The 25,560-nt window shown below is 65.0% G+C and overlaps 2 protein-coding genes across 2 annotated transcripts in view; one reads left to right on the top strand and one right to left on the bottom strand.

The window, feature by feature from the left end:
* DLEC1 (DLEC1 cilia and flagella associated protein) overlaps positions 1-4,964 on the top strand; it is a 59,411-nt gene extending 54,447 nt beyond the window's left edge. The window contains exons 30-37 of the mRNA XM_062182718.1: positions 50-175; positions 273-367; positions 482-566; positions 866-1,072; positions 3,424-3,585; positions 3,945-4,098; positions 4,397-4,520; positions 4,603-4,964. Of these exons, the coding sequence (XP_062038702.1) occupies positions 50-175; positions 273-367; positions 482-566; positions 866-1,072; positions 3,424-3,585; positions 3,945-4,098; positions 4,397-4,520; positions 4,603-4,726 (1,077 nt within the window). The 3' untranslated portion in view covers positions 4,727-4,964. The remainder of the gene's footprint in view (positions 1-49; positions 176-272; positions 368-481; positions 567-865; positions 1,073-3,423; positions 3,586-3,944; positions 4,099-4,396; positions 4,521-4,602) is intronic.
* Positions 4,965-5,062: 98 nt separating this feature from the next.
* Positions 5,063-24,343, bottom strand: LOC133752273 (solute carrier family 22 member 14-like). The gene is made up of 15 exons (XM_062182733.1): positions 24,284-24,343; positions 20,968-21,651; positions 20,458-20,561; positions 20,224-20,378; positions 19,584-19,752; positions 17,675-17,795; positions 17,452-17,549; positions 14,491-14,705; positions 13,397-13,505; positions 12,258-12,458; positions 11,520-11,720; positions 7,462-7,560; positions 6,559-6,639; positions 5,301-5,489; positions 5,063-5,192 (listed from the first exon to the last, which is right to left on the bottom strand). Exons 1-15 carry the CDS (start codon positions 24,341-24,343, stop codon positions 5,063-5,065), a joined length of 2,616 nt encoding a protein of 871 aa, XP_062038717.1.
* Between the last annotated feature and the right edge of the window lie 1,217 nt (positions 24,344-25,560).

Genomic DNA, 25,560 nt, shown 5'->3' on the forward strand with positions numbered 1-25,560 from the left:
CACTGGGCACCGAGGGGCGGGGCCGGCACTGAGCCGCTGTGTGCCCCAGGTGGTCCCTGCTGGGGGCAGCAGCACCGTCCACATCTCCTTCACACCCACTCTGCTCGGCCCCGACGTCCAGCACAGAGTGGAGTGCACCGGCTACGCGCTGGGCTTCATGAGCTTGGACAGCGAGGTGAGGGCCCCTGGCCAGGGCGGGGGCCACGGCCGCTGCCTTTGTCCTGGGTGGTGGCAGCAGCCGCCTGACCGGTGATGGGGCCCGGCCTCGGCAGGTGGAAAGGGAGGTTCCGGGGAGGCGGCGGCGTCTGCAGGACTTCGCCGTGGGACCCCTGAGACTGGAGCTGCTGGGCCACGTGAGGCCGGCACAGTGAGTGGGCAGGGCGGCTCCTCCCTCCAGGGACAGGGAGGGAGGGAGGGCCACAGGTGGCCAGCGGCTGGGCCCCAATCCCTGGGCTGCTGCAGAGTACCTGTTGCTGGGCAGGCTGAGTTTGGAGCTGGATCCCAGCGGGTGCGTAGAGTTCCGGTGCCAGGCCAGCGACCTCATCCCCAAACAGCCCTGCGCAGGGGTGAGTGTGCTGCCCCTCCCATCACCTGCACCCCAAATGTCCCTGTGGGCCACACAGCTGAGCCTCTCCATGTTCAGGGCTCTCCACCCCTCCCCACAGCCTGGGGTCTGAGGTGGGGGCTCTCCACCCCTCCCCACAGCCCGGGGTCTGAGGTGGGGGCTCTCCACCCCTCCCCACAGCCCGGGGTCTGAGGCGGAGGCTCTCCACCCCTCCCCACGGCCCAGGGTCTGAGGTGGGGGATCTCCACTCTCTCCCCACAGCCCTGGGTCTGATGGGCAGGGCTCTCCACCCCCCAGCAGGTGCTGAGCGAGCTGGTCATCACACGTCACCTGAAGCTGACCAACACCACGGAGATCCCACACCACTTCCGGCTCCTGGCCTCCAGGCCTTTCTCTGTCTCTCAAGACGGTGCTGGCCGAGGCCATGGAGCCCCTGATCCAGGCCATGAGGAGGAGACGGTCTCAGTGAGCAAGCAGCTGGTGCTCCGGCCACAGGAGAACATGCTGGTCAGTGCAGCCCCGAGGCCCTGGCTCCCCTGGGGCCAGACAGCACCCCTGCGTGCCGCCCTCACAGGCCTGCCCAGACCTGCCACGTCCTGCATGGGCACACGCAGGCCCCACTGCAGGCACAGTCCAGACGCAGGGCACAGAGCGGCACGGGCCGCGAACGCCCCGACTCCTCCCCCACCCCGCTGCAGATGCCGGGGTGGCCTGCGCCCTGCTGTGGGCACCTCCACTGGGCACAGACTCCCCCCCTCCCTGAGTGCCCTGGTGCAGGTGAACCAGGGATCTTCCCTCTCCTGGCGGGCACCAGAGGTAACAGGACCGCGAGGGTCAGAGCTGGGAGTTGGGGATCCTGGAGTGGTGGGGACCTCTCCCTCCCGCCCCTCTGGCTCTGAGGCTCTGGCATGCAGGTGGGGCACAGGCCCCGAGTGCCCCATCTGTGCAGAGGGCTCCCTGCACCTGCACAGGCACAGGCCGAGGCACCACGGCTCCCTGCCCCCGCTGCCTCCAAGGCGCCTCGCTTCCTCTCCACTGTGCTCACCCGAGCCTGCAGTCCACACTGCCAGAGCAAGGTGGGGGGGAAGCCAGGGGCTCCACACCGAGCATGGAGCGCCAGTTCGAGTCCTGGCTGCTCCACTTCCTATCTGGCTTCCTGCTATTGTACCTGGGAGGCAGCAGTGGTGGCCCAAGTACATGGATCTGATGGAAGCCCCCCACCCCGTCTGTCGCTCTCCCAGCTCATCTCTCCCTCTTTGTAATCACCCTGCCTTTCAGATAAATCCATAACTAAATCTTAAGGAAGAAGCTCCCTGGGCAGCTCAGGGAAAGCCATCCCGAGGGCCCTGCCTCCCTCTCTGTGTGCAGACGAGGCCAAGGCGTCTGGCTCCTGGCCAGAATTCTCAGCAAGTTACGCCCCTCAGCCCTCCCTGTCCAGGCCGAATCCCCATCACCCGCCCCACCTGGGCTGTCCACAGCCACGCCCCCTCGCAGCACCCCACCTGGGCTGTCCACAGCCACGCCCCATCACCCACCCCACCTGGGCTGTCCACAGCCACGCCCCATCACCCGCCCCACCTGGGTTGTCCACAGCCACGCCCCCTTGCCCACCCCACCTGGGCTGTCCACAGCCACGCCCCATCACCCACCCCACCTGGGCTGTCCACAGCCACGCCCCATCACCCGCCCCACCTGGGTTGTCCACAGCCACGCCCCCTCGCCCACCCCACCTGGGCTGTCCACAGCCACGCCCCCTCGCCCACCCCACCTGGGCTGTCCACAGCCACGCCCCCTCGCCCACCCCACCTGGGCTGTCCACAGCCACGCCCCGTCACCCACCCCACCTGGGCTGTCCACAGCCACACCCTATCACCCACCCCACCTGGGCTGTCCACAGCCACGCCCCATCACCCGCCCCACCTGGGCTGTCCACAGCCACGCCCCCTCTCAGTGCCCTGTGCCTGCCCGCCCTGCTTGTCCTGACTTCCTCGCTGCCGCCAGTCCTCCAGGAAGCCCCTCTGAATTGCTGTCAGCACCTCTCCCCTCCCTCATCCCTGCACCCACTCCTGGGCCTGGGACAATGGTTTCCAAGCCGGGAACACAAGAGTGGCTCACAGGGACGGATACAAATGTGCACCACCGGGCCCGCATCCGGAAGTGCAAAGGGCTGGGTTAAGCTCACGAACAGGCACTTTTTTTTTTTAAGATTTATTTGAAAGGCAGAGTTAGAGACAGAGGTCTTCCATCTGCTGGTTCACTCCCCAAATGGCCACAGTGGCTGGAGCTGGACTGATTGGAAGCCAGGAACGTCTTCCAGGTCTCCCACGTGGGTGCAGGGGCCCGAGGACTTGGGCCATCTTCTGCTGTTTTCCCAAGCCAGAGAGCTGGATCGGAAGTGGAGCAGCCGGGGCTTGAACTGGTGCCCATACGGGATGCGGGCGCCACAGCACTGGCCTCAGGACACGCGTTTTTAACAAGTTCCTCAGTAATTGAGTACCAGGGACCTGTGCTTGGGGGCAGGAGCCCAAGCCGCCTCCTGACACCCAAGCCTGGTGTCCTTGACCCCCACTGCTGCAGCCCCTCCCCACGGCGGCCACCGCGACCTAGTTGGAGACCTGGCCGAGGCCCCTGACTGCCCTGGGCCCAGGTCCTGCGAGGGGCTGAGGGCGGCCTCCTGACCCTCTCTGCCCCCCCCCCCCCGACTCTGAGGGCAAGGGAAGACCTGGCAGCGAGAGTGGGGCGAGTGTCCGGGCAGCCGTGCCCTGGGCTGAGCGGGACCCGGCTGGGCCTGCAGGGCCCGGGGAGCGGAGGACGGAGCTCTGGGCGGGGAAGGTGACAGTGCGGCTGCCTGTGCTCAGGTGCCAGTGTCCTTCTCGCTGTCCCTGGAGCTGCTCTCCTATCAGACGCTCCCGGCCGACCAGATGCTGCCCGGGGTGGACATCGTGCGGAGTGCCCGCGGAGAGCGCGAGATGGTGTTCTCGCAGAGCCTGCGCCTGGACTACGGCACGCAGAGCGCCCAGGCCAGTGCTGGGCCCCAGGGAGGAAGGCGGGCGGAAGAGGACAAGGGCCCCAGGGCGCCCCGACACTGCCCGGAGCAGTCTCCTGGAAGGGGCCCTCACGGGCAGAGAGGACGCCCGGCCTCTGCCTCAGGCTCCCAGGGCCAGGCCGAGGGCACGGAGCTGGATGGCAGTAGGCGGGGGCAGGGACTGCAGGGGGCACCACCCCGGCCCCGCCCTGAGCAGAGCCCCAGCTTCTGGCTCTGGTGCCGGCAGGGCTGCGGGGCCGCCCTGCTGTCCCCAGAGCAGGACACGGGCGGCAGGGTCCCGGGTCTCAGAGCGGCCAGCTCAGGGCCCCTGCCGAGTCGAGGCTCTGTCCCCAGGAGGTGCCCCTGCGGGCCGTGGTGGCCGTGCCAGAGCTGCAGCTCTCCAGCAGCTGGCTGGACTTCGGCACGTGCTTTGTAAAGCAGCGGCAGGTGCGCGAGGTCTGCCTGATGAACCTGAGCGGCTGCCGGAGCTACTGGGCCGTGCTGATGGGTACGCGGGGCCGCTGGGCACTCCTGCTCTCCCTGCCCCCTGCGCCCTGCCCCTGCCCCCTGTCCCCGGGGCCAACACCGCCAGGAAGGGGCCCACAGGCCCTGTCGCTGCTGGCTGACTGCTGGGGCTGGGCACCTGCAGCCAGGGCCAATGCCTGGTGACCACAGGGTGGCCCCGCTCAGGGCGGAGCAGAGCAGGGGTGTGTGCGGAGCTGTGGTGAGCCCTGGGGCTGGGGGAGGCATTGGGGCTGGCACAGGGCAAGGCCCACACCGCTGTGTCCCCCTTGCCCTCCGTGCAGGGCAGCAGGAGCCGGCCAAGCACGCAGGAGCCTTCGAGGTGTCCCCGAGCACCGGCGTGCTGGAGGCGCGGCCGCACAACGGGCCCCCGACCTCCGTCAGCCTGCAGCTCCTCTTCACCGCCAGGTGCAGCCTGCTGGCCTCCCCGGGCTGCCCACGGCCGGAGCCACTGCCCGGCCCCTGCTGACCTCTGCCCCACCGCCCGCAGGAGCTGCGAGCTGTACCAGTGCACGCTGGTGGTAGACGGTGTGCTCGGGGAGAAGGCCTGCGCCCTGCGGCTCCAGGGCCTCGGCTCTCACGACGAGAGATACGCGTCCTCGCTGCAGCCCTGAGGCCCGGCCCGGCCCTCCCCAGGCCCGGTTGCACCAGCTCTGCCGGGCACAGACCACGCTGGGCCCCGGGCGCCAGGGCCCCGGGCTCCGCCCCGCACTGCACATGCCCACAGCTGCCGCGGCCCCGCCCAGCGCGGCAGAAGTCACGGCCCAGACGGCGCAGAGGCCCAGGGAGGCGAACACCGGCACAGGAGACAGCCACGGCCACAGCCCCCAGGAAGGCGACCACGTTTACTGCGTCCGCACATCCCGGAGGGGCGCCCCGACCACCCCGGCTGGCTTGCGCCGGCCCCGCAGAGGGCCTGAGCGCCCGCCACGCACTGCTGCACTGAGCCGTCAAGGCACACGTCTTCCCATGAGCGCAGGGCCTTCACTGGGCCCCTCCTCCGATGCTGGCCCCCGCGCTGGGCTACTGTCAACTGCTCTTGTCCTGGTCCCAGTGCACATGGACACCACCCTGTAGGCCCTGTGGACACAAAACCACACTGGCGGGGCCACCAAGCCTCCCCAGGCCAGGCTCTGCCATAGGGACTGAAGCCCTTGTGGACACAAGCAGGTGACACGCCAGGCCAGCCGTATGGCCTGCAGGCCCCCAGCTGTCCCCTCTGTGAGCGTGGCCAGGCCCTCCATGGTGGTGTCCGGGCAGATGCCCTCGTCTTGAGCCACTGTGACGCTCCTGCCGCGGCCCTTGTCATCGCACACCGTGGTCGTCACCGGCACGATCTCGGCTCGGAAGCAGCCCCTGCTCTGGGCTCTCGCCGCCCTGCCAGGGAGCACAGCCGGCTCAGCTCCCTGGGGCGCCGGGGGCTCTGGCCGAGCGGCAGCCTCTTGGCCATCAGCCCCGGACCTCCGGGTCCCGGCCACCCCAGTCCCCAAGTGGAGGGGACCCCGCTCCAGCGCCTTTCATCCAGAGCAGGGAGGGGCACCTCTGTCCCACCAGGGCCACCTGCACACAGCATCACTGTGGGCCAAGCGATTATCAGATTAAAATCCGCCTGTGACAGACTGACTGCGTTTCGCATCCCACCTGCGGCTGCCTTGGCAAGGCCAGACCGAGGGATTCCGTGGGCCTACGTTCCCCACCTCTGCTCCCGGGACTGAGCCTGCGGGAGGAGGCGGGAGGGGGCCGCTGGGCTCAGGAGCCCCATGGAGGGGCTGGGTTCTGCCAGCTGAGCCCCTCCTCCCATCAAATCTTGGCACAGCACACACTTAGAGACAGACGCGGAACTGCCCGACATAGTTCGAATCTCAGTGGGCTGGCGGCACAGCACTTCGGGGAGCCGGCAATCGTGTGTGAAACACAGGCACAAGGAGCACCCGGCAGGAAGGCACCCAGAGCTCCCAGCGAGGGTTCAGGTGGTGTCTGGCCCCGAGACACCCGAGTCCCAACCTCGGAGACCCGGATGCCACTCCCCTCCCTCTCCCCTCCCGCAGCTGAGAGTGGCCAACATTAGCCTGCTGCTGTCCGGGGGCCCAGAGCCCCTGCGTGCTCTGAGGTCACCCCCAGCTCCCTCCGCAGGACGCGACCCCAGATGCAGGCCTGGTCCCAAGGGAGGCTGGGATGCCGGGTTCCCAGTGCCAGCTCCTAGCAAAGCCTGGGTGACCACATCCCAGCCCCACACCAGGCAGAGACGAGACCTGGCCCTCGCTGTGCCCCTGAGGAAAGATGGGGGAGGGAGGCCCAGCAGGGAGAAGACACCAGGTGGGCAGACAGGGACGCCGACCCCAGGGCCCCGGCCCCTCCTGGCTGGGAAAGCGCGGTGGCCTGGCTGCTGTCACCTCGGGTTGGGCCCCCGCCCACCCTGCAGTCCTCATAGCCCAGGGACACTCACTTCTGCTGCCAGGCCAGCGCGAAGGCGTCCTGCTTCTCCCTGGAAATGCCGAACCGCTCCGCCACGTTCTCCGAGGTTATCCTAGAAGGTGGGGGCAGGTGGTGGGGGCGGGGCCGGACCGGAGCAGCGGGCTGGGAGCCCTGGGCCCCAGGGCTGTGGGCAGGGAGGGCGCAAGGCCAGGGACAGACAGCGAGGCGGCGCTGCCGGCCAGACCTGCAGAAGCTCGCACCCACAGCCACCAGCGCCCGCACGGTCAGGTGCAGGACGGGGTCTGATCCCCGGGGAAGCCGGCGTGGCACAGGGGATGGGGCAGGGGAGACCGTGGGGCACCGGGGCGGCTTTGCGGCCAGTGTCTGCACATTCCCACACAGGGAGACAGGAGCCCCTCGCACACCAAGGCCAAGGCTAGGAGGCCTGTCCGGCCTGGGCCCCAGGGGCACAGCTGAGCTCTGCAGTGGGGCTCCTGCTCCCCAGGCCCCTGGGCGGGCGGCCGTGGGGAAACAGCTCAGCCTCTCTGAGCCGTCACGGCTCCCACAGCCGCTGGAGCCAGGGCGCCTTGGCCAGGCCCTGGGGATGGCCCAGCACTCAGGGACACTGGCTCAGGCGCTGGTCACACGCAGTGTGTGTCCCACTGCGTCGGGGGCCCAGCCCTCAGTGGCATGCCTAGCAGTCAGCACCCCCGCTCCTCTCATGGCCCAGCCCTGCCAGGCTCTGGGTGCAGCAGCCAAGGTCCTGGCCAAGGCTGAGGGCCTCAGGGAGGGGCGACAGGCCAGGGGCTCAGGACAGGGAAGTCGAGGGCAGCGTCACACCAGGGCCCCACGGCAGGGAGGCCACAGCTGCAGGGATGGGACCGTCCCTGGGCCCTGCCCCGGGGCCCACACAGGCGCCATGGGAGACCCTCACCCCATGGGAATCAGGCAGTCTCTGGCCTTCTCGTTCTCCACCAGGCGTGAAGTGATGTTTCCCGGGTTCCCTCGTTCAGCCATGGACATGGACTCCACCCTGCGGAGGAGGGGGAGGGTGGGCGGAGCCCGCAGGCAGGGCTGCACCCTGGGCCCTGAGCCTGTCCCTCCACCCCAGCCCCGGCCCAGGTCAGAGGCCCCGCCTGGGTCGGCCCGGCTCCCCTACAGAACCAGGAAATCGGGGTCCCGGCAGCTCCCCAGCACAGCCTTCAGTCAGCTGCCGAGGGGGCGTCGGCCGTGGACCCGGGGAAGAAGCGAAGGCTTGTGCTTGGCTCACGGCCTTTCTGCGGACTGGGCGGGGGCGGGGGGCTTCCACAGCCGGGCAGCTCACGTCAGGCCCCCGTGAGTGCTGACGTCACAGGTAAGCGCGCTCAGTTGTTCAGTTGACAGCAGGCGTCCCTGCCCCCTAACTTCCCTTGCGGGAGCCCCTGTCTTCTGACGGGGGCATTATGGGAGCTGCTGGTGCGGCTCACTCTGAGTTTTCCCAGCCCAGGCCAAATTGATGACTGACGTTGGGCGTGGTGTTTGCAGACTCCGGAACAGCGTGCACAAGGTTTGAGGTTCGCTCCTGGGCTGGACGCTGGCTGCCCACATCCCACACCGCAGCGCTGGCTCAGGCCCCGCTGCTGCATTTCCCATCGGCTCGCTGCTGTGGCCTGGGAAAGCGGCAGAAGATGGCTCAAGTGCTTGGGCCCTGCACCCGCGTGGGAGCCTGGATAGAGCTGCTGGCTCCTGGCTTCAGCCTGGCCTGGCTCTGGGTGTTGCGGCCATTTGAGGAGTGAACCAGGAGAGGGAAGATCTCTCTCTCCCTCTCACTGTCACTCTTTCTTTTTTTCTTTTTAACATTTATTTGAAAGAGTTACACATAGAAGAAGGGAGAGACAGAGAGGTCTTTCATCCGCTGGTTCACTCCCCAGTTGACTGCAACGGCAGAGCTGAGCCGATCTGAAGCCAGGAGTCAGAAGCTTCTTCCGGGGGCCAGCACCACGGCTCACTAGGCTAATCCTCCGCCTGCGGTGCCGGCACCCCAGGTTCTAGTCCTGGTCAGGGCACCGGATTCTGTCCCGGTTGCTCCTCGTCCAGGCCAGCTCTCTGCTGTGGCCCAGGAGTGCAATGGAGGATGGCCCAAGTCCTTGGGCCCTGCACCCGCACAGGAGACCAGGAGGAAGCACCTGGCTCCTGGCTTCAGATTGGCGTGGTGCACCGGCCGTAGCAGCCATTTGGGGGGTGGGCCAACTGAAGGAAGACCTTTCTCTCTGTCTCTCTCTCTCATTGTCTAACTCTGCCTGCCAAAAAAAAAAAAAAAAAGAAGAAGAAGCTTCTTCAGGGTCTCCCACGTGGCTGCAGGGGCCCAAGGACTTGGACCATCCTCCACTGCTTTCCCGGGCCACAGCAGAGAGCTGGATCGGAAGAGGAGCAGCCAGGACTAGAACCAGTGCCTATATGGGATGCCGGCACTTCAGGCCAGGGCATTAACCCACTGCACCATAGCACTGCCCCCCTCTGCTTTTCAAATACATATATTTTTTTAAAGCTCATGGAAGAATGGAATTAAGATATATTGGGGGGAAAATTTTGAAATTCATTTTTTAATAGTATGCATTTTCTTTTTAAAGATTTTATTTATTTGAGAGGTAGAGTTACAGACAGTGAGAGGGAGAGAGAAAGAGAGAGGTCTTCCTTCCATTGGTTCACTCCCCAAATGGCCACAACGGCTGGATCTGCACTGATCCAAAGCCAGGAGCCTCTTCCGGGTCTCCCACATGGGTGCAGGGGCTCAACATCTGGACTGTCTTCTACTGCTTTCCCGGGCCACAGCAGAGAGCTGGATCGGAAGAGGAGCAGCCGGGACTAGAACTGGCGCCCAAGTAGGATGCCCCCCCCACCCCCCACCCCACCCCACCCCCGCCATACATGAGCAACCAAAAGCTACAGAGGTGAGATTTCCAGGTAAGCCAGCCATTGGTGCCCAGGCCCAGGCCTGTCTGTGTGCAGGGTGAGACCCCTGCTGGCATGTCCCACCCTGTCAAGTGTATCATAAACCCTCAGACTGGGGCCGCGTTGTGGGGTAGTGAAGCCGCCGCCTGCAGTGCCGGCACCCCATACAGGCAGCTGGTGCAAGTCCTGGCTGCTCCGCTTCTGATCCAACTCTCTGCTGTGGCCTGGGAAAGCAGAAGACGGCCCAAGTGCTTGGGCCCTGCACCCGCATGGGAGCCTGGAAGAAGCTCCTGGCTCCTGCCTGAGCCTGGCCCAACCCTGGCCGTTGTAGCCATCTGGGGAGTGCACCAGCGGATGAAGACCTCTCTCTCTCTCTCGGTAACTCTGCCTTTCAAGTAAGTGAATCTCTTTTTTAAATGCGTGTGGCCCGGTCGGATGTGCAGTCGTAAAGTTTCCAGTCGTCACGTTTCAAAATGCTCCCTAAAACAGCTGCACTGCATTTTCACTCGGCCTCAGTAGATCCAAGAATTAACACTTCACAAGCGGCCGAGACTCGCGCGTGCGTGTGTGAAGTCTTTGAAACCCAGCGTCTTTTCCCCTTGTGGCGTCAGGCGACATTTTGAGGCTTTGATAGCCACACGCAGTGTCTCACGGGACAGCAAGAATGCGGTCTCTTAGAATCCGCACCGTCCCATCCAAGGACGCCAGTCACCGGCCGGCAGAGGGCGGCCCCTGGAGCAGTGCTGGCGCTGACCCACTCCGCCAGACTTCAGCCTGCAGTGCCCGAGGTCCGGGATGGCCCGGCCCCAGCCCGCCACGTCCACACGCACACTGCCCGCCTGCTCCCTGCAGGACTGGCACCACGGCTGCACACGGGCACCATCCTAGGAAGCCCAGCCAAGGGCAGAGGGCACTGAATGGGGAGCCAGGCCACAGCGCGGGCAGCCCTGAGGCTGGGGGCGGGGCTGTGTTCAGCAGGCCCCGGCCCCGCCCCTCACACCCTTGGTTGGGGTGGGGGCTGTGTACAGCAGACCCCGGCCCCGCCCCTGCACACCCCTGGTTGGGGGGGGCTGTGTTCAGCAGGCCCCGGCCCTGCCCCTCACCACCCTTGGTTGGGGGGTGCTGTGTTCGGCAGACCCCGGCCCCGCCCCTGCACACCCCTGGTTGGGGGGGGCTGTGTTCGGCAGACTACGGCCCCGCCCCTCACACCCTTGGTTGGGGGGTGCTGTGTTCGGCAGACCCCGGCCCCGCCCCTGCACACCCCTGGTTGGGGGGGGCTGTGTTCGGCAGACTACGGCCCCGCCCCTCACACCCTTGGTTGGGGGGTGCTGTGTTCGGCAGACCCCGGCCCCGCCCCTCACACCCTTGGTTGGGGGGTGCTGTGTTCGGCAGACCCCGGCCCCGCCCCTCACACCCTTGGTCGGGGGGGCTGTGTTCGGCAGACCCCAGCCCGGCCCCTGCACACCAGCGGCTGCTCTGGCTCCAGGACAATCAGTGGCTGTTGCCGCCTGCCCCTCTGCAGCTAACCGTAGCCGGGGCTGGGGTGGGGCTCCTCTCAGCTGTGAGCACCCCGAGCCTTCCCAGGGGAGCCCCATGCTGGTGGGGGTGCAGAGCCACGCCCAGGGCAGCGGGCACGGTGATGGGAGTTGTGGGGACTGACGCTCGGGGTCGGAGAGCAGCTGGGCTGGGGTCGTCAGGGAAGGCGACCCCCCGGGCACGAGCCTGACATGGGTCATGGCCAGGGCCACACTCATGAGAGACACCCTCCTTACTCCTTCGCCTCCACAGCCATCCAAAGCCCGTGCTGCGGCTGGGACCCACCCGTTCCCCAGGTGCCCGGCTAGGGGTCTGGAAGCAAGGCTGGCCTTGGCTGCTCGGCTGGACACGGCCTCCCAGCCCCCGGCCAGAGCCACGCGCTGTCCCTGAGAGATGCCACGGTCACAGCCGGCTGTGACGAGACATCGCAGCACCAACGGCAGCTTTATTGGGGTGGCCCCAGAAGCGGCCGTTCCTGCCCTGACCCAGGAGCCCACCGGCCCTGCCGAGGCACCGGGCGCTCACGAGGCTGGCCGGCCTTGGGACACCTCGGAGCCCGAGCTGGTGAGCAGGGAGGGGTCCAGTTTCAGCATCTGGGCGTTGAACAGCGCGTTCTTGGCCGCCTCCTCCGACACGTCGTCGGACGGTGTGTCCTCCGAGGTCAGCGTGTCCTGGCTCTTCTGCCTCGCTCTGCTGCCGGGGTCCTGAGCCACGTCCTTCGGGGAGCTGGGGGAGCAGGACTCTGCGCCACTGCCCAGCCCCGGCCAGCCCCTCCCCGAGCACTACTGGAGCACCCGCCGTGCACCAGGGCCCGGCCCGCTGCGGGTGTGGGTTTAATCCTTGAAAAACCACCCCTCCAGGCTACCCATCTGTGACGACAGGACCCACCGAACAGGGCCTGACCAAGGCAAACACCGAGGCACTGTAGCTACAATGTACCCATTCCATCTTGGGAGCTTCCGGAACATCCCTGTGCACGTGCTAGCAAGTGGACACACAGAGAGAGACGGGTCTCCCACCCTGCGGCCTGTTCTCCCTGCTCTACAGTGATGCAAGCTCCTATCTATCCTTCAAAGCCTTTCTCAAGTGTCCCCTTCGCCATGACCATTGCTCTGACTCCCCAGACTAGAGTCCCTCTCTGCCTGGGTTCCCGTGGGCCCTATACACCCCCCAGTGGGTCCAGTGGCGGCGACTGTTTGCCCCTGCCGCCCCGCAGAGGACCTGGGGAGGACACGGGCTGCCCCTGGGTCCCCGGCCGCGTACCTGGTCTGTAGGAAGTGCTCCAGGCCGTCACAGAGGGGCTGCCCCTGCGTCTCCGGCAGCAGGGAGGAGAAACACAAGGCCAGGGCGCACGCGAGGGAGCAGAGGAAGGCGGGCAGGATGGGAGGCACCCGGCTCGTGATGGCCAAGGACAGGATGGCCCCGGCCGTGGAGGCCAGAGACACCAGCCCCAGGCCGGTCGCCCTGCAAGGGGAGGGCCGAGCTCACCGGAGGCCGGGGCACCTGCAGTCTCTGGCCCATCCCACCTTGCTGTGGGACCTTGGAGACTGTAGTCCCCCCTGGTGCCGAGTGGGTGCTGTGGGGGTGGGGGTGGGGTGGGCATTGCGCACGTGGCTACATCGCCGCCTGGGCACGCGAACAGCTCCTCCACTTCCCGCTAACGCACACCCTGGAGGAGCAGGCGATGGCTCACGTGGCTGGGCCCAGCCACCCACAGGGGAGTTCCCGGCTCCTGGCTCCAGCCGGCTCCAGCCCTAACTGTTGAGGCCTTCGGTTCACTAATGAAAGATGTCCCTCTCCTCTCTCTTTCAGATAAAAGGGAAATAAATGAAAACAAAGCTGGGTTGTGCAGGCTCCCCGGCTCTGCCCAGAAATGCAGATCACCTACGGCAGACACCTATTGGATCATGGGAAGAAAAGCTCACCCTAACTGAGAAGAGACTGCAGGTACAAGTATGCTGCTTAGCTCGCGGCCCGTGTTGGAGCAGCAGGCGGCGGCTCCCTGCCCTGCCTGCTGTCCCGGGAGTCTAGCTCTGCCCACCCAGACAAGGCTGTCCTCAGCCAGGCACTTCCTGCCCAGGTAGCAACCTGGGGGCCTCTTTGGCTGGGCATCGGTCACGGTGGAACCTTGGAGGGGCCTGGGCAGGGACTGGCGTCAGGCGGCCTGGGTGCTGTGCTGAGTCTGACCTTGAGCGGGCACAGGCCCGTCCCCAGGGGAGGCGGGGGTCTGGTCCCTGGTCCCTGCCCAGTGCTCGGCCGTACCTGAGCGCAGTGAGCGGGAGGGCTGAGGGTTTGGCCGTACCTGAGCATGGTGAGCGGGAGGGCTGAGGGTTCGAGGACTCAGCACAGGCCCGTCCCCAGGGGAGGCGGGGGTCTGGTCCCTGCCCAGCGCTCGGCCATACCTGAGCACGGTGGGGAAGAGCTCCGCGGTGTAGATGAAGAACACGGTGACGGTGGTGGCCAGGCTGAACTCTCCGAGCACGATGACCAGCACCATCAGGGACTTGAGCTCTGGGAGGACGGCGCAGCCCCTCCGTCTGTCTCAGCCCGCCCCCCCCCCCCCGCGGCAGCCCCTCCATCTCAGCCGCCCCCCCCCACTGCGGCCCCTCCATCCTCCGCTCCCACAGCTGGGCCCACCCCCACGTCTGTCCACCTGCAGCCTCCCCACCGCACCAGGCTGCCTCCTGGGCCAGGATCCCAGCTCGGGCCCTGCAAGCGGGGTCAGGCCAGGAGGCCTGGGTCTGGACAGGAATGGCTGGGACTGTGCAGGACGTCCCAGGAGACTCCCGCTGAGCGACGGGAGACCAGCCTTGGCGAGCCTTGGCGCTGGAGGCCCTGCGTGCCTCCTGCCTGAGGTGGGCGGCTCCCCGGCCCCGGCCTCGCTCTGAGCTCTAGCTTTGGGGATTCTGGTCCTGTTTCTCCTACATGTCGAGGGGTTTTACGTAGTTCTGCTTGGCTCAGTGTGGACCTACTTTTAAAAACTACAGAGCAGTAGACACCTAATAGTACATGTGTCTCCCCCAGTCGGCACTGCGAACATCTGGGAGAGGCAGAGTGCCCGTGGGAGCCCCCGGGGCCTCTGGTGGGAAGTGAGTGGACGCGGCCACATCTCGGGGGGCACTGTGCTACAGTCCTCCCCTGCTGCCTTTCCCAGCGCTCGGCAGCGAGGCGGACATGGGACCACGTGCAGCCACGGGCCCCATCGGGCAGGCTGTCTCTGGCCGAGGGACAGGCCCCAACAGACACTTCCGGGGGGCGGGGCAGCTGTCATCTGTCCACCTGGCACCTCTGGATCTGGCTCAGAGCCGGCGGAATTGGGCGAAGACAGCGGCCCGGCTGCTCTGGGCAGGGACAGCTCCCCGCTCGCCCTCCCTGGGCCAGGGCTACTGCAGGGTTGGGGCGAGGGGGTGCAGCCACCCGTTGGGTGTCTTGCATACCGGCCAGGGTTTGCGGAAGCAGGGCCGGGGGCGGCCCGTCAGGGGAGGGGGAGCTGTACCTTGGGGCAGGAAGATGAGAAGCAAGGACAAGATGCTGGCCTGGAGGAGACTCAGGGCCAGGCTCCACTTCCGGCCGAAATGCTCCAAGAGGAAGATGCAACAGAGCCGGGCTGGCACCTCCATGATGGCAGGCACCACCTGCCGCAGGTAGAGGCTCACGCCGAAGTCTCGCATCTTGAGGCTCAGCGTGAAGTAGCTGTAGGCGATGGTGAACCTGGAGCGGAGGCGGGAGACACGCACAGGGGGAGGCCGGCGTGACGACGGAGCAGACACACACAGAGAGATGGAGGCCGGTGTGACGACGGAGGAGACACACACACACACACACAGGTGCAGGCCAGCGTGATGACAGAGGACACACACACACACACACACAGGTGGAGCCGGTATGACAGAGGACACACACACACACACAGGTGGAGGCCGGCGTGACGACGGAGCGGACACACACACACACACACGCACAGGGGGCGGCCGGCGTGACGACGGAGCGGACACACAGAGAGATGGAGGCCAGCGTGACGATGGAGCGGACACACACAGAGAGATGGAGGCCGGCGTGACGACGGAGCGGACACACAGAGAGATGGAGGCCGGCGTGACGACGGAGCGGGGACACACACACACACACAGAGAGAGATGGAGGCCGGCGTGACGACAGAGCGGACACACACAGAGAGATGGAGGCCAGCGTGACGACGGAGCAGACACACAGAGAGATGGAGGCCGGTGTGACGACGGAGGAGACACACACACACACACACACAGGTGGAGGCCAGCGTGATGACAGAGGACACACACACACACAGAGATGGAGGCCAGTGTGACGACGGAGTGGACACACAGAGAGATGGAGGCCAGTGTGACGACGGAGGAGACACACACACACACACACACAGGTGGAGGCCAGCGTGATGACAGAGGACACACACACACACACAGGTGGAGCCGGTATGACAGAGGACACACACACACACGCACAGGTGGAGGCCGGTGTGACAACGGAGGAGACACACACACACACACACAGGTGGAGGCCAGCGTGATGACAGAGGACACACACACACACACACAGGTGGAGCCGGTATGACAGAGGACACACACACACACACGCACAGGTGGAGGCCGGTGTGACAACGGAGGAGACACACACACACACACAGGTGGAGCCAGCGTGATGACAGAGGACACACACACACAGGTGGAGGCCAGCGTGACGACAGAGCAGACACACACACACACAGGTGGAGGCCAGCGTGATGACAGAGGACACACACACACACACACAGAGATGGAGGCCGGCGTGACAACGGAGGACACACACACACACACAGATGGAGGCCAGTGTGACGACGGAGCAGACACACACACACACACACAGGTGGAGGCCGGCGTGACAACGGAGGACACACACACACACACTGGTGGAGCCAGCGTGATGACAGAGGACACACACACACAGAGAGATGGAGGCCGGTGTGACAATGGAGGAGACACACACACACACACAAGTGGAGGCCGGCGTGACAACGGAGGACACACACACACACACACACTGGTGGAGCCAGCGTGATGACAGAGGACACACACACACACACAGAGATGGAGGCCGGTGTGACAACGGAGGAGACACACACACACACAGTGGAGGCTAGCGTGATGTCAGAGGACACACACACACACACAGGTGGAGGCTAGCGTGATGACAGAGGACACACACACACATACACACACAGGTGGAGGCCAGCGTGACGACGGAGCGGACACACAGAGAGATGGAGGCCGGTGCGACAACGGAGGAGACACACACACACACACAGGTGGAGCCAGCATGATGACAGAGGACACACACACACACACACGGGGGCCTGCCACGGCCCGCAGAGGCTCACCACACACACAGGTGGAGCCGGCGTGACGACGGAGCGGACACACACACACACAGAGATGGAGCCAGCGTGATGACAGAGGCTCACCACACACACAGGTGGAGGCCAGCGTGACGACGGAGCACACACACACACACACACAGGTGGAGGCCGGTGTGACGACGGAGCGGACACACACAGAGAGATGGAGGCCGGTGTGACGACGGAGCAGACACACACACACACACACACAGGTGGAGGCCGGCGTGACAACGGAGGACACACACACACACACTGGTGGAGCCAGCGTGATGACAGAGGACACACACACACACACACACACAGAGATGGAGGCCGGTGTGACAACGGAGGAGACACACACACACACAGGTGGAGGCTAGCGTGATGACAGAGGACACACACACACACACACAGGTGGAGGCCGGTGTGACGACGGAGCAGACACACACACACACACAGGTGGAGGCCGGCGTGACAACGGAGGACACACACACACACAGATGGAGGCCGGTGTGACGACGGAGCAGACACACACACACACACACAGGTGGAGGCCGGCGTGACGACAGAGCAGACACACACACACACACACTGGTGGAGGCCGGCGTGACAACGGAGGGCACACACACACACACAGGTGGAGCTGGCATGACAGAGGACACACACGCACGCACGCACGCACATGCACACGGGGGCTGCCGCGGCCCGCAGAGGCTCACCACACACACAGGTGGAGCCGGCATGATGACAGAGGACACACAGACACACACACAGATACACACACACACGCACACGGGTGGAGCCGGCATGACAGAGGACACACACACACATACAGAGACACACACACGCACACGGGGGCCTGCCGCGGCCCGCAGAGGCTCACCACACACACAGGTGGAGCCGGCATGATGACAGAGGACACACACACACACACACACGCACGCACGCACACAGGGGCTGCCGCGGCCCGCAGAGGCTCACCACACACACAGGTGGAGCCGGCATGATGACAGAGGACACACACACACGCACGCACGCACACAGGGGCTGCCGCGGCCCGCAGACGCTCACCACACACAGCTGATGACCAGGGTCATCTTGCAGAGGTGTTTGTTGCTGTAGAAGTCCAGCACGGACACCTTCGCCGCCTTCTTCCCGGGCAGCTGCTGCTGCGGGAGGAGCAGGACCGGGCGGGGCGGGGGCGGACCCCAGCTTGCTCCCACCCCCGGGGGTCCGCCCTCTGGCCCTGGGGGCCCCTGAGGCGTGGGGAGGGGGGGACGCCGCGGCAGCTCACCTCCTCCAGCAGGCTGAAGGGGACGGCCTTGCGGTTCACGGAGGCCGCGTAGCACAGCACCTGCTTGGCCTGCTTCACCTTCCCCCTGGTCATCAGCCAGCGAGGGGACTCGGGCAGGACCCTGCGGGGACACCCCCTGCTCGTGGCCTCGCGCCAGCTGCGGGCGACGTCCATGCCGGAGCCTGAAGGCCACCGCGGCCCCTGCCGTCCGCACGCTGCCCTCAGGCGGCTCCGGGAGCTCACCCCCTTCCCCTGGCCTCATCCTCTGTGCCACCCCCACTCAAGCCCCCTGCTCAGAGCCTGGATGTCTCCCGCCAGCCCGGCGCGGGGAGGGGCGGACGCCTGGGCCACACTCGTGCCACCACCCGTGCTTCGCCCTACGTTGTCTCGGATCCTCAGAGCGCTTACTGCCCCGGCTTGTGCCACCCGGCTTCCCCCACGCTCGGCACGGGGCATCGGAGGATTTTCACCATTTCCATCCCAGCCTCAGGCACTGAGGTCATGGAGACGGAGCTGGTGCAACCTGGGCCCGGCGGGCAGCTACAGAACCGCAGTGCTCCAGCACTGCCCACCCCAGCCTGGGCTCGGTGGCTGGCTGCAGGACACACTCAGACCACCGAAGGCCTTAGCGTTCCCCCCGCTGCACAGTCCAGCCGTCAGCCCCTTTCCAGGCAAGGCTGAGACTCTCCTAAAGAAAACCAAAGGGGCCGGCGCTGAGGCGCAGCGGGTAAAGCCACCGCCGGTGACGCCAGCATCCCATGTGGGCGCTGGTTCAAGTCCCAGCTGATCCACTTCCGATCCAGCTACTGCTCCTGACAAAGCAGCGGAGGATGGCCCAAGTGCACCCGTGTGGGAGACCCGGAAGAAGCTCCTGGCTCCCGGCGCCCGCCCGGCCCAGCCTTGGCTGTTGTGGCCATCTGGGGGGAGAACCAGCAGATGGGAAGTCGGGTTCTCTCTCTCTCTCCCCCTCCTCCCTCTCTCCTCTCCCCCTCCCCCCTCTTCTCTCTCTCCCTCCTCTCCCCCCCTCTCCCTCTCTCCCTCTCCCCACCTCCCCCTCCTCTCTCCCTCTCCCCCTTCTCCCCCCTTCTCTCTCTCTCCTCTCCCCCCTCTCCTCTCCCCTATCTCTCCTCTTCCCCACCTCTCTTCTCTCTCCTCTCCCCCTCCTCTCTCTCCCCTCCCCCTTCTCTCCCCCTCCTCTCTCTCCCTCTCCCCCTCCTCTCTCCCTCTCCCCCTTCTCTCCCCCTTCTCTCTCTCTCCTCTCCCCCCTCTCCTCTCCCCTATCTCTCCTCTTCCCCACCTCTCTTCTCTCTCCTCTCCCCCTCCTCTCTCTCCCTCTCCCCCTCCTCTCTCCCTCTCCCTCCTCCCTCTCCCCCTCCTCTCCCCCTCCCCCCTCCTGTCCCCCCCTCCTGTCCCCCCCTCCTCTCTCTCCCTCTCTCTCTCCTCTCCCCCCTTTCTCTAATTCTGCCTTTCAAATGAATAAATCTTTTTCTAAACCAGGCGCCCTTCCCAGCCGTGTCCTGGCTGCCCACATGCATCACCCCTGCCCCCTCCCCAGAAGAGCCTCCTCTTGCCCGTCGCTAGGTCCGGCTCCTGCCACTCCACGGAGGGCCACCAAGGCGGCCAAGCTCCCCCAGCCTGTGGCCGCTCCCTCGTCCTTGGCCCTTGCCTTGCCACACCGTCCTCGCTGGCTTTCTGACCAGCTCCCCGACACCTCCGGGGGGGGGGGGGCGGGGCGAATGCTCTGCCCAGGTCCCACCAGCCTCAAGCCCCGCCTCCCCCCACGCCCTCGCTCACCAGAAGCAGGAGATGAGGGGGAACATGGGCGCTCCGCCCATCAGGAACAGCAGCCGAATGCTCTGCCCAGGTCCCACCAGCCTCAAGCCCCGCCTCCCCCCACGCCCTCGCTCACCAGAAGCAGGAGATGAGGGGGAACATGGGCGCTCCGCCCATCAGGAACAGCAGCCGCCAGTGGCGGGTGCTGTGCGCCAGCCCCGTCAGAAACATGAACCCCACCGCGAAAAAGCAGTGCTCCAGGATGATGGCGTGGGCCCGGTGCTCACCCACCAGCCACTCGGTGGCTGTGCAGGGGCCGAGAGAACAGAGCCACCGTCAGCACGGGGCGCCCAGGGCTGCCCTGACCCAGCCTTCTGAGACGTGGGGCCTGCACAGGGATGAGAGCCCGCCTCTGGGAGCCTCTACGCCCCGTGTGCTCCTCGGCCTCCGGGTCCCACCTCCCACCCCCCGTGCAAGCAAGTGTAGAGGAAGACGGGTGGGGCACCCAGTGCTGGGCGACCGGCCCCACCGGGCACCCTCGGCAGGCGCCGCGTCACTGCTGTGTGGGCCCGAGCAGGTGGGACACTAAGGGGCCGGCGTGCGTCCCACTGAATCGCGTGGTCAGCAGGCGGCTGGCCCGGCCTTTCTCGGGGCAGGAGCCACAGAAGTCCCAGGATAGAGGTGGGGGTGGAGGGGCGGCGTGGGCACGGTTCTCTGCACGTCCCTCTGCCTGCTGGCGGGGCCGCCCCACTGCGGGCCTCCCCGTGGGCCCTCACCTAACGCCACGCTGCTGATGGCGTAGCCCACCACGGCCTGCGAGACACCAAAGCGGAAGAACAGGTAGAGGTAAAAGCTGCTCACGAAAGCCGTCCCGAAGCCGAAGACGATGAAGCCCAGCAGCGACAGCAGGATGATGGGGTAGCGGCCCAGCCTGCGGCGCGGCACGGACGGGCTCAGCACAGCCGAGCGTGCACCGCGGGTGGGGCGGGCCGGGGGTCTGGGACGCTCACCTGTCGCTTAAGAAGCCGAAGATAAGAGCACCTATGAGGAGGCCCGCCAGCACCATGGTGGTCACCGTGTCCTTGTTGGGCTCCTTGCCACAGACCAGGTCGAACTGCGGGCCGGATGTGGGCCAGGACCCTGGCTCAGCCCCGTGGGCCCCGGGGGGGCCTCTGCCTCTGCCTGTGCCCCAACCCTGGGAGCTAAGCCTGAAGACGGGACGAGGAGCAGGCCAAGGAGGGATGGATGGGAGGTCGTGGGGCAAAGGCGCGGGTCCCCAAGATCGCCCTCCTGCACACAGATGCTGAGCCCCGACCCCGGGCTTGCACACTAGGTGGGTGCCCCCACGCCTGCCTTCTGTGGGTTCTGCCGCCCTGCACCTGTCTCCCCCTCCCCCTGCACGCCGGCACCCGGCTAGCTCAGGGGGGCCGCAGGACTCTCCCTGGGGTTGTGCCTTGACTCCGCCCCCCACAGGTGCCCTCCCCGCTCTGGCTCTGGGTCCCTGCGGGGGCGAGGCGCACCTCATTAATCAACGAGCGCTTCTTGGAGTGAGGATAGATCCACCCGTCCTGGCAGGAGCCCGTGTGGTTGAGGCCGAACTGGATGATGGACGCCAGGTCCCAGGGCACCGGCAGGTACATGAGGCAGGTCAGGAAGCTGCCGTCGGGCGCCCGCGGCAGCGTGAGGTTCATCTGCTCGGCCTCCGACAGGTCGGGGCCCACGGCCAGGATCCAGCTGGTGTTGCAGTAGGGCTTCTGCGCCGTGAGCGTGTACTGGTCGGGAAACAGGAAGAAGGCCGAGAGGATGTTGGGGATGAAGGTGAGGGCCACCAGCCGCCGCTGGAAGGTGCCAAACGTGCCGGCCGCGCTCAGGATGCTGGCGAACTTGTCCTCCTGCTGGGCGTCCGTGGCGCCGAGCCTACGCAGCAGCGTCTCCCGAGGCCGCGCGTGTGGGTGCACAGGCGCCGCCGGCGGGCTCCAGGCCCTGGAGGCGCGCAGTGGGCACTCGGCCTTCCCGGCCGCTCCTCCCGCCATCTGTTCAGAGAAAGGGTGCGGCTCAGTCTCTCCCAGGCCCCGGAGGCCGCGCACCGGCGGGGGTCCCCGGGCTGGGAACCCAGCTCCCTCCTGAGCTTCTCGGTCCCCCACTGGCCGGCCCGCCCCGGTCTTCATTGCTGTGTTGCTGTGGTCCTGGGTGATGACGGAGCTCTGGGCGTGGAGCAGAGCTCTTAGCGCAGCAAGAATGGGGGCAGAGCTGCCGGGGGCACCGTGCGCTGAGCTCACACTTCCTGCAGCCCCAGTTTGAGTCCTGGCCGCCCCACTTCCCATCCATCTCCCTGCTAATGCTCCTGCGAAAAGCAGCGGAAGACGGCCCAGGTGCTTGGGCCCTGCACCCACATGGGAGACCCAGATGGAGCTCCTGGTGCCTGGCTTCAGCCTGGCCCAGCCATGGCTGTTTTGCCCATTTGGGGAGTGAACCACTGGTTGGAAGATACCTCTCTCTCTCTCGAATTCTGCCTTTCAAATAAAATAAATGAATCTCATTAAAAACGAATCAGGACAAAGCAGACACCTTCACAAGAAAGTAAGATTCTAAAAATGAAAACGTGTTAAAAAGTTGCCGTTGAAATAAAAATACAAACAAGGGGGCCGGCACTGTGGTGTAGAAGGCTAAGCCTCCGCCTGCAGCCCCAGCATCTCCTATGGGCACTGGTTGAGTCCCGGCTGCTCCACTTCTGATCGAGCTCCCTGCTGTGGCCTGGGAAAGCAGCAGAAGATGGCCCAAGCCCTTAGGCCCCTGCACCTGCATGGGAGACCTGGGAGAAGCTCCTGGTTCCTGGTTTCAGCCTGGCCCAGCCCCTCTGCTGCTGCAGCCATTTGAGGAGTGAACCAGCAGATGGAAGACTCCCTCTTTCTCTCTCTCTCTCTGCCTTTCAAATAAATAAATAAATATTAAAATAAAAAACACAGGAAGCTCAAACAACTTTGACACAAAGCTGAGCTAGACGTACGGTCAAAATGCAGATGAAAAGTAAACAGACCCAAGGGGAAAATGAAAATGCAACCTCTCCCCGCCAAGGTCAAGCAGGAAGTGGGCTGTGGTGCCATGGCAACACGGTTCGCACAGCAAGGCGTCACAGGCCGCCGATTCTCGTGGTCACAGGAGGCGGCCGGATCGATGCGGCATTTCTTTTCTTTATTTACTTATTTGACAGAGTTATAGACAGAGAGAGAGAGACAGAAAGGTCTTCCTTTTCCATTGGGTCACTCCCCAAATGGCTGCCACAGCTGGCTCTGTGCCGATCCGAAGCCAGGAGCCAGGTGCTTCTCCTGGTCTCCCATGGGGTGCAGGGCCCAAGCACTTGGGCCATCCTCCACTGCACTCCTGGGCCATAGCAGAGAGCTGGCCTGGAAGAGGAGCCACCAGGACTAGAACCTGGCGCCCATATGGGGTGCCGGTGCCGCAGGCGGAGGATTAACCAAGTAAGCCACGGCGCTGGCCCAGATGCACATTTCTCAACGGGGCGGCCAGGACGAGCCAGTTTGCCCAGAGCGTATCCTGTTCATGTAATGAGTCCTGGTGCTCCTTCCCTCCCGGAAGGCCGTGACTTGATGACCATTGGCCCCCGGAAGTGGGGACCTGCAGCACAGTCCTGGCGCTCCCTCCCTCCGGGAAGGCCATGACTTGATGACCATTGGCCCCCGGAAGTGGGGACCTGCAGCACAGTCCTGGCGCTCCCTCCCTCCCGGAAGGCCGTGACTTGATGACCATTGGCCCCCGGAAGTGGGGACCTGCAGCACAAGGCTGTGGAGAGGAGGAAGCCGGGAGACAGCAGCAGGCGGGCGCTAAGGAAAAGACCGCACGGCTCTGTGAACAGAGAGCTGAAGCGGCCTTTGTAACAGAGAGCCAGCGCTCAACACAGCTTCAGTTACTCCCAGATACACAGCAGTGCGTCCAACAGTGGCTGGAAAAGCAGGAAGTGCATTCTATTTGAGAGACGGAGGCAGGCAGAGAGACCCAAGTTGCCGCCCACGGGCCCCTCCTGGGCCAGGCTGTGCCAGGGGCTGGGAAGTCAGGCCCTGTCTCCTCCTGGGTGGCAGGACACAGCCACTGAGCCCTCAGCTGCCGCCTCCCCGGGTGTGCACTGGCAGGAAGCCGGACTCAGAGCAGAGCTGGGACTCAAACCCAGGCCTCGGAAACGGCGCACAGGGGCCACCCCTGTAGTCTTCATGATGAGCAATCTTAGCCCCTCTCTTCCAGGAGGCCGCACCTACGAAAGCTTTGCAAAGGTATAGATGATTGCTTGGGTAACACAATTGACAAGTTTTATCCAACGGTCATTTCTATTTTTTTGACAGGCAGAGTTAGACAGTGAGAGAGAGAGAGACAGAGAGAAAGGTCTTCCTTCCGTTGGTTCACCCCCCAAATGGCCAATACGGCTGGCACTGCGCTGATCCAAAGCCAGGAGCCAGATGCCTCTCCCAGTCTCCCATGCGGGTGCAGGGCCCAAGCACTTGGGCCATCTTCCACTGCCTTCCTGGGACACAACAGAGAGCTGGACTGGAAGAGGAGCAACCGAGACAGAACCGGCGCCCCGACCGGGACTAGAACCCGGGATGCCGGCGCCGCAGGCGGAGGATTAGCCTAGTGAGCCATGGCGCTGGCTGTATCCAACAGTCATTTGTAAAGTTCTGCATCTAACAACTCAAGAGCACACATATGCTAAGCGCACGGGGAGCATTCGCAAACGCTGTCACGGACCAGGCAACAGGACAGACCTCAGCTGTAAGGAGCAGGACTGTCTCCTGACTGCCTCGCAACTGCGGCAGGAGCGGGTACCAGCGGCTCGCTGTCTCGTGCACTGGCAGAGCCGTTAGACTTGTCGTGTCTGCATTCCATCGTGGGACCCCTCAGTCTCCCCGATGACTCCTTACATCACGGTCACTCTCGGTGCTGCAAACGCCTGGGGTGCTGGGTCCACTGTCCGAACATCACACAGCGGCTTCCCTGCCTTAGCGAAGCTGGCCGCACGTCCAGCCCTTGTCCCCGCTCAGACCTCTGGCCGCGGCTGACCTTTCCCAGAAAGCCACAGCCACCGAGGCGCAGCCTGGCCCCTTCCACTTCGCATAGGCACTGAAGATGCACCTGTGTTTTCTCCTTCCTGGCGCTTTTCCAAGCCACCGCACGACGCTCTGCTGTACCCATGTACACAGTGGCTTCCGGCGTTCGGCAAGTGTGTGCAAGGCCGCCACGGGCACTCCCAGGCGGGTTTGCATGTGGACAGGAAGTTCTGAGACGCTGGGTAAGCACCAGGAGTGCGGAGGCTGAGGCCCATGGAGCAGTGTGCCGGGTTTCACAGCGGACGGCCCCCGTGTGCCATGTTGCACCGCCACCAGCACTGAGTGACAGCTCGCCACAGTCGTGCACGCTCGCCACAGCTGTCGGGGCCGCACTGCCCGGCTGCAAGGTGCGAACCCGAGGGACGATGTGAGGGCGCCGTTCCACACGCTGGCTTGACGCCTGTCTGTCTTCCACGGTGAATCACCTCTTCAGACCTTCTAACATTTTTAAAAACATTTTATGGATTTATTTGAAAGGCACAGAAACAGAGAGCCTGAGGCAGAGAGAGAGAGAAAGCCAGGAGCCAGGAGCTTCCTCCAGGTCTCCCACATGGGTGCAGGGGCCCAGGGACTTGGCCATCTTCCATTGCTTTCCCAGGCCACAGCAGAGAGCTGGATTGGAAGTGGAGCAGCCGGGACTAGAGCCAGGGCCCACATGGGATGCAGGCACTAAAGGTGGTGGCTTTACCAAATAAAATATATCTTTAAAAAATATTTCAAGGAGCCGGCACCGTGGCTCAATAGGCTAATCCTCCGCCTTGTGGCACCGGCACACCGGGTTCTAGTCCCGGTCGGGGCACTGGATTCTATCCTGGTTGCCCCTCTTCCAGGCCAGCTCTCTGCTGTGGCCCGGGAGGGCAGTGGAGGATGGCCCAAGTCCTTGGGCCCTGCACCCCATGGGAGACCAGGAGAAGCACCTGGCTCCTGCCTTGGGATCAGCATGGTGTGCCGGCCGCAGCGCGCCAGCCGCGGCGGCCATTGGAGGGTGAACCAATG

The sequence above is a fragment of the Lepus europaeus genome, chromosome 2, assembly GCF_033115175.1.
Source record: "Lepus europaeus isolate LE1 chromosome 2, mLepTim1.pri, whole genome shotgun sequence".
Taxonomy (NCBI): Eukaryota; Metazoa; Chordata; class Mammalia; order Lagomorpha; family Leporidae; genus Lepus; species Lepus europaeus.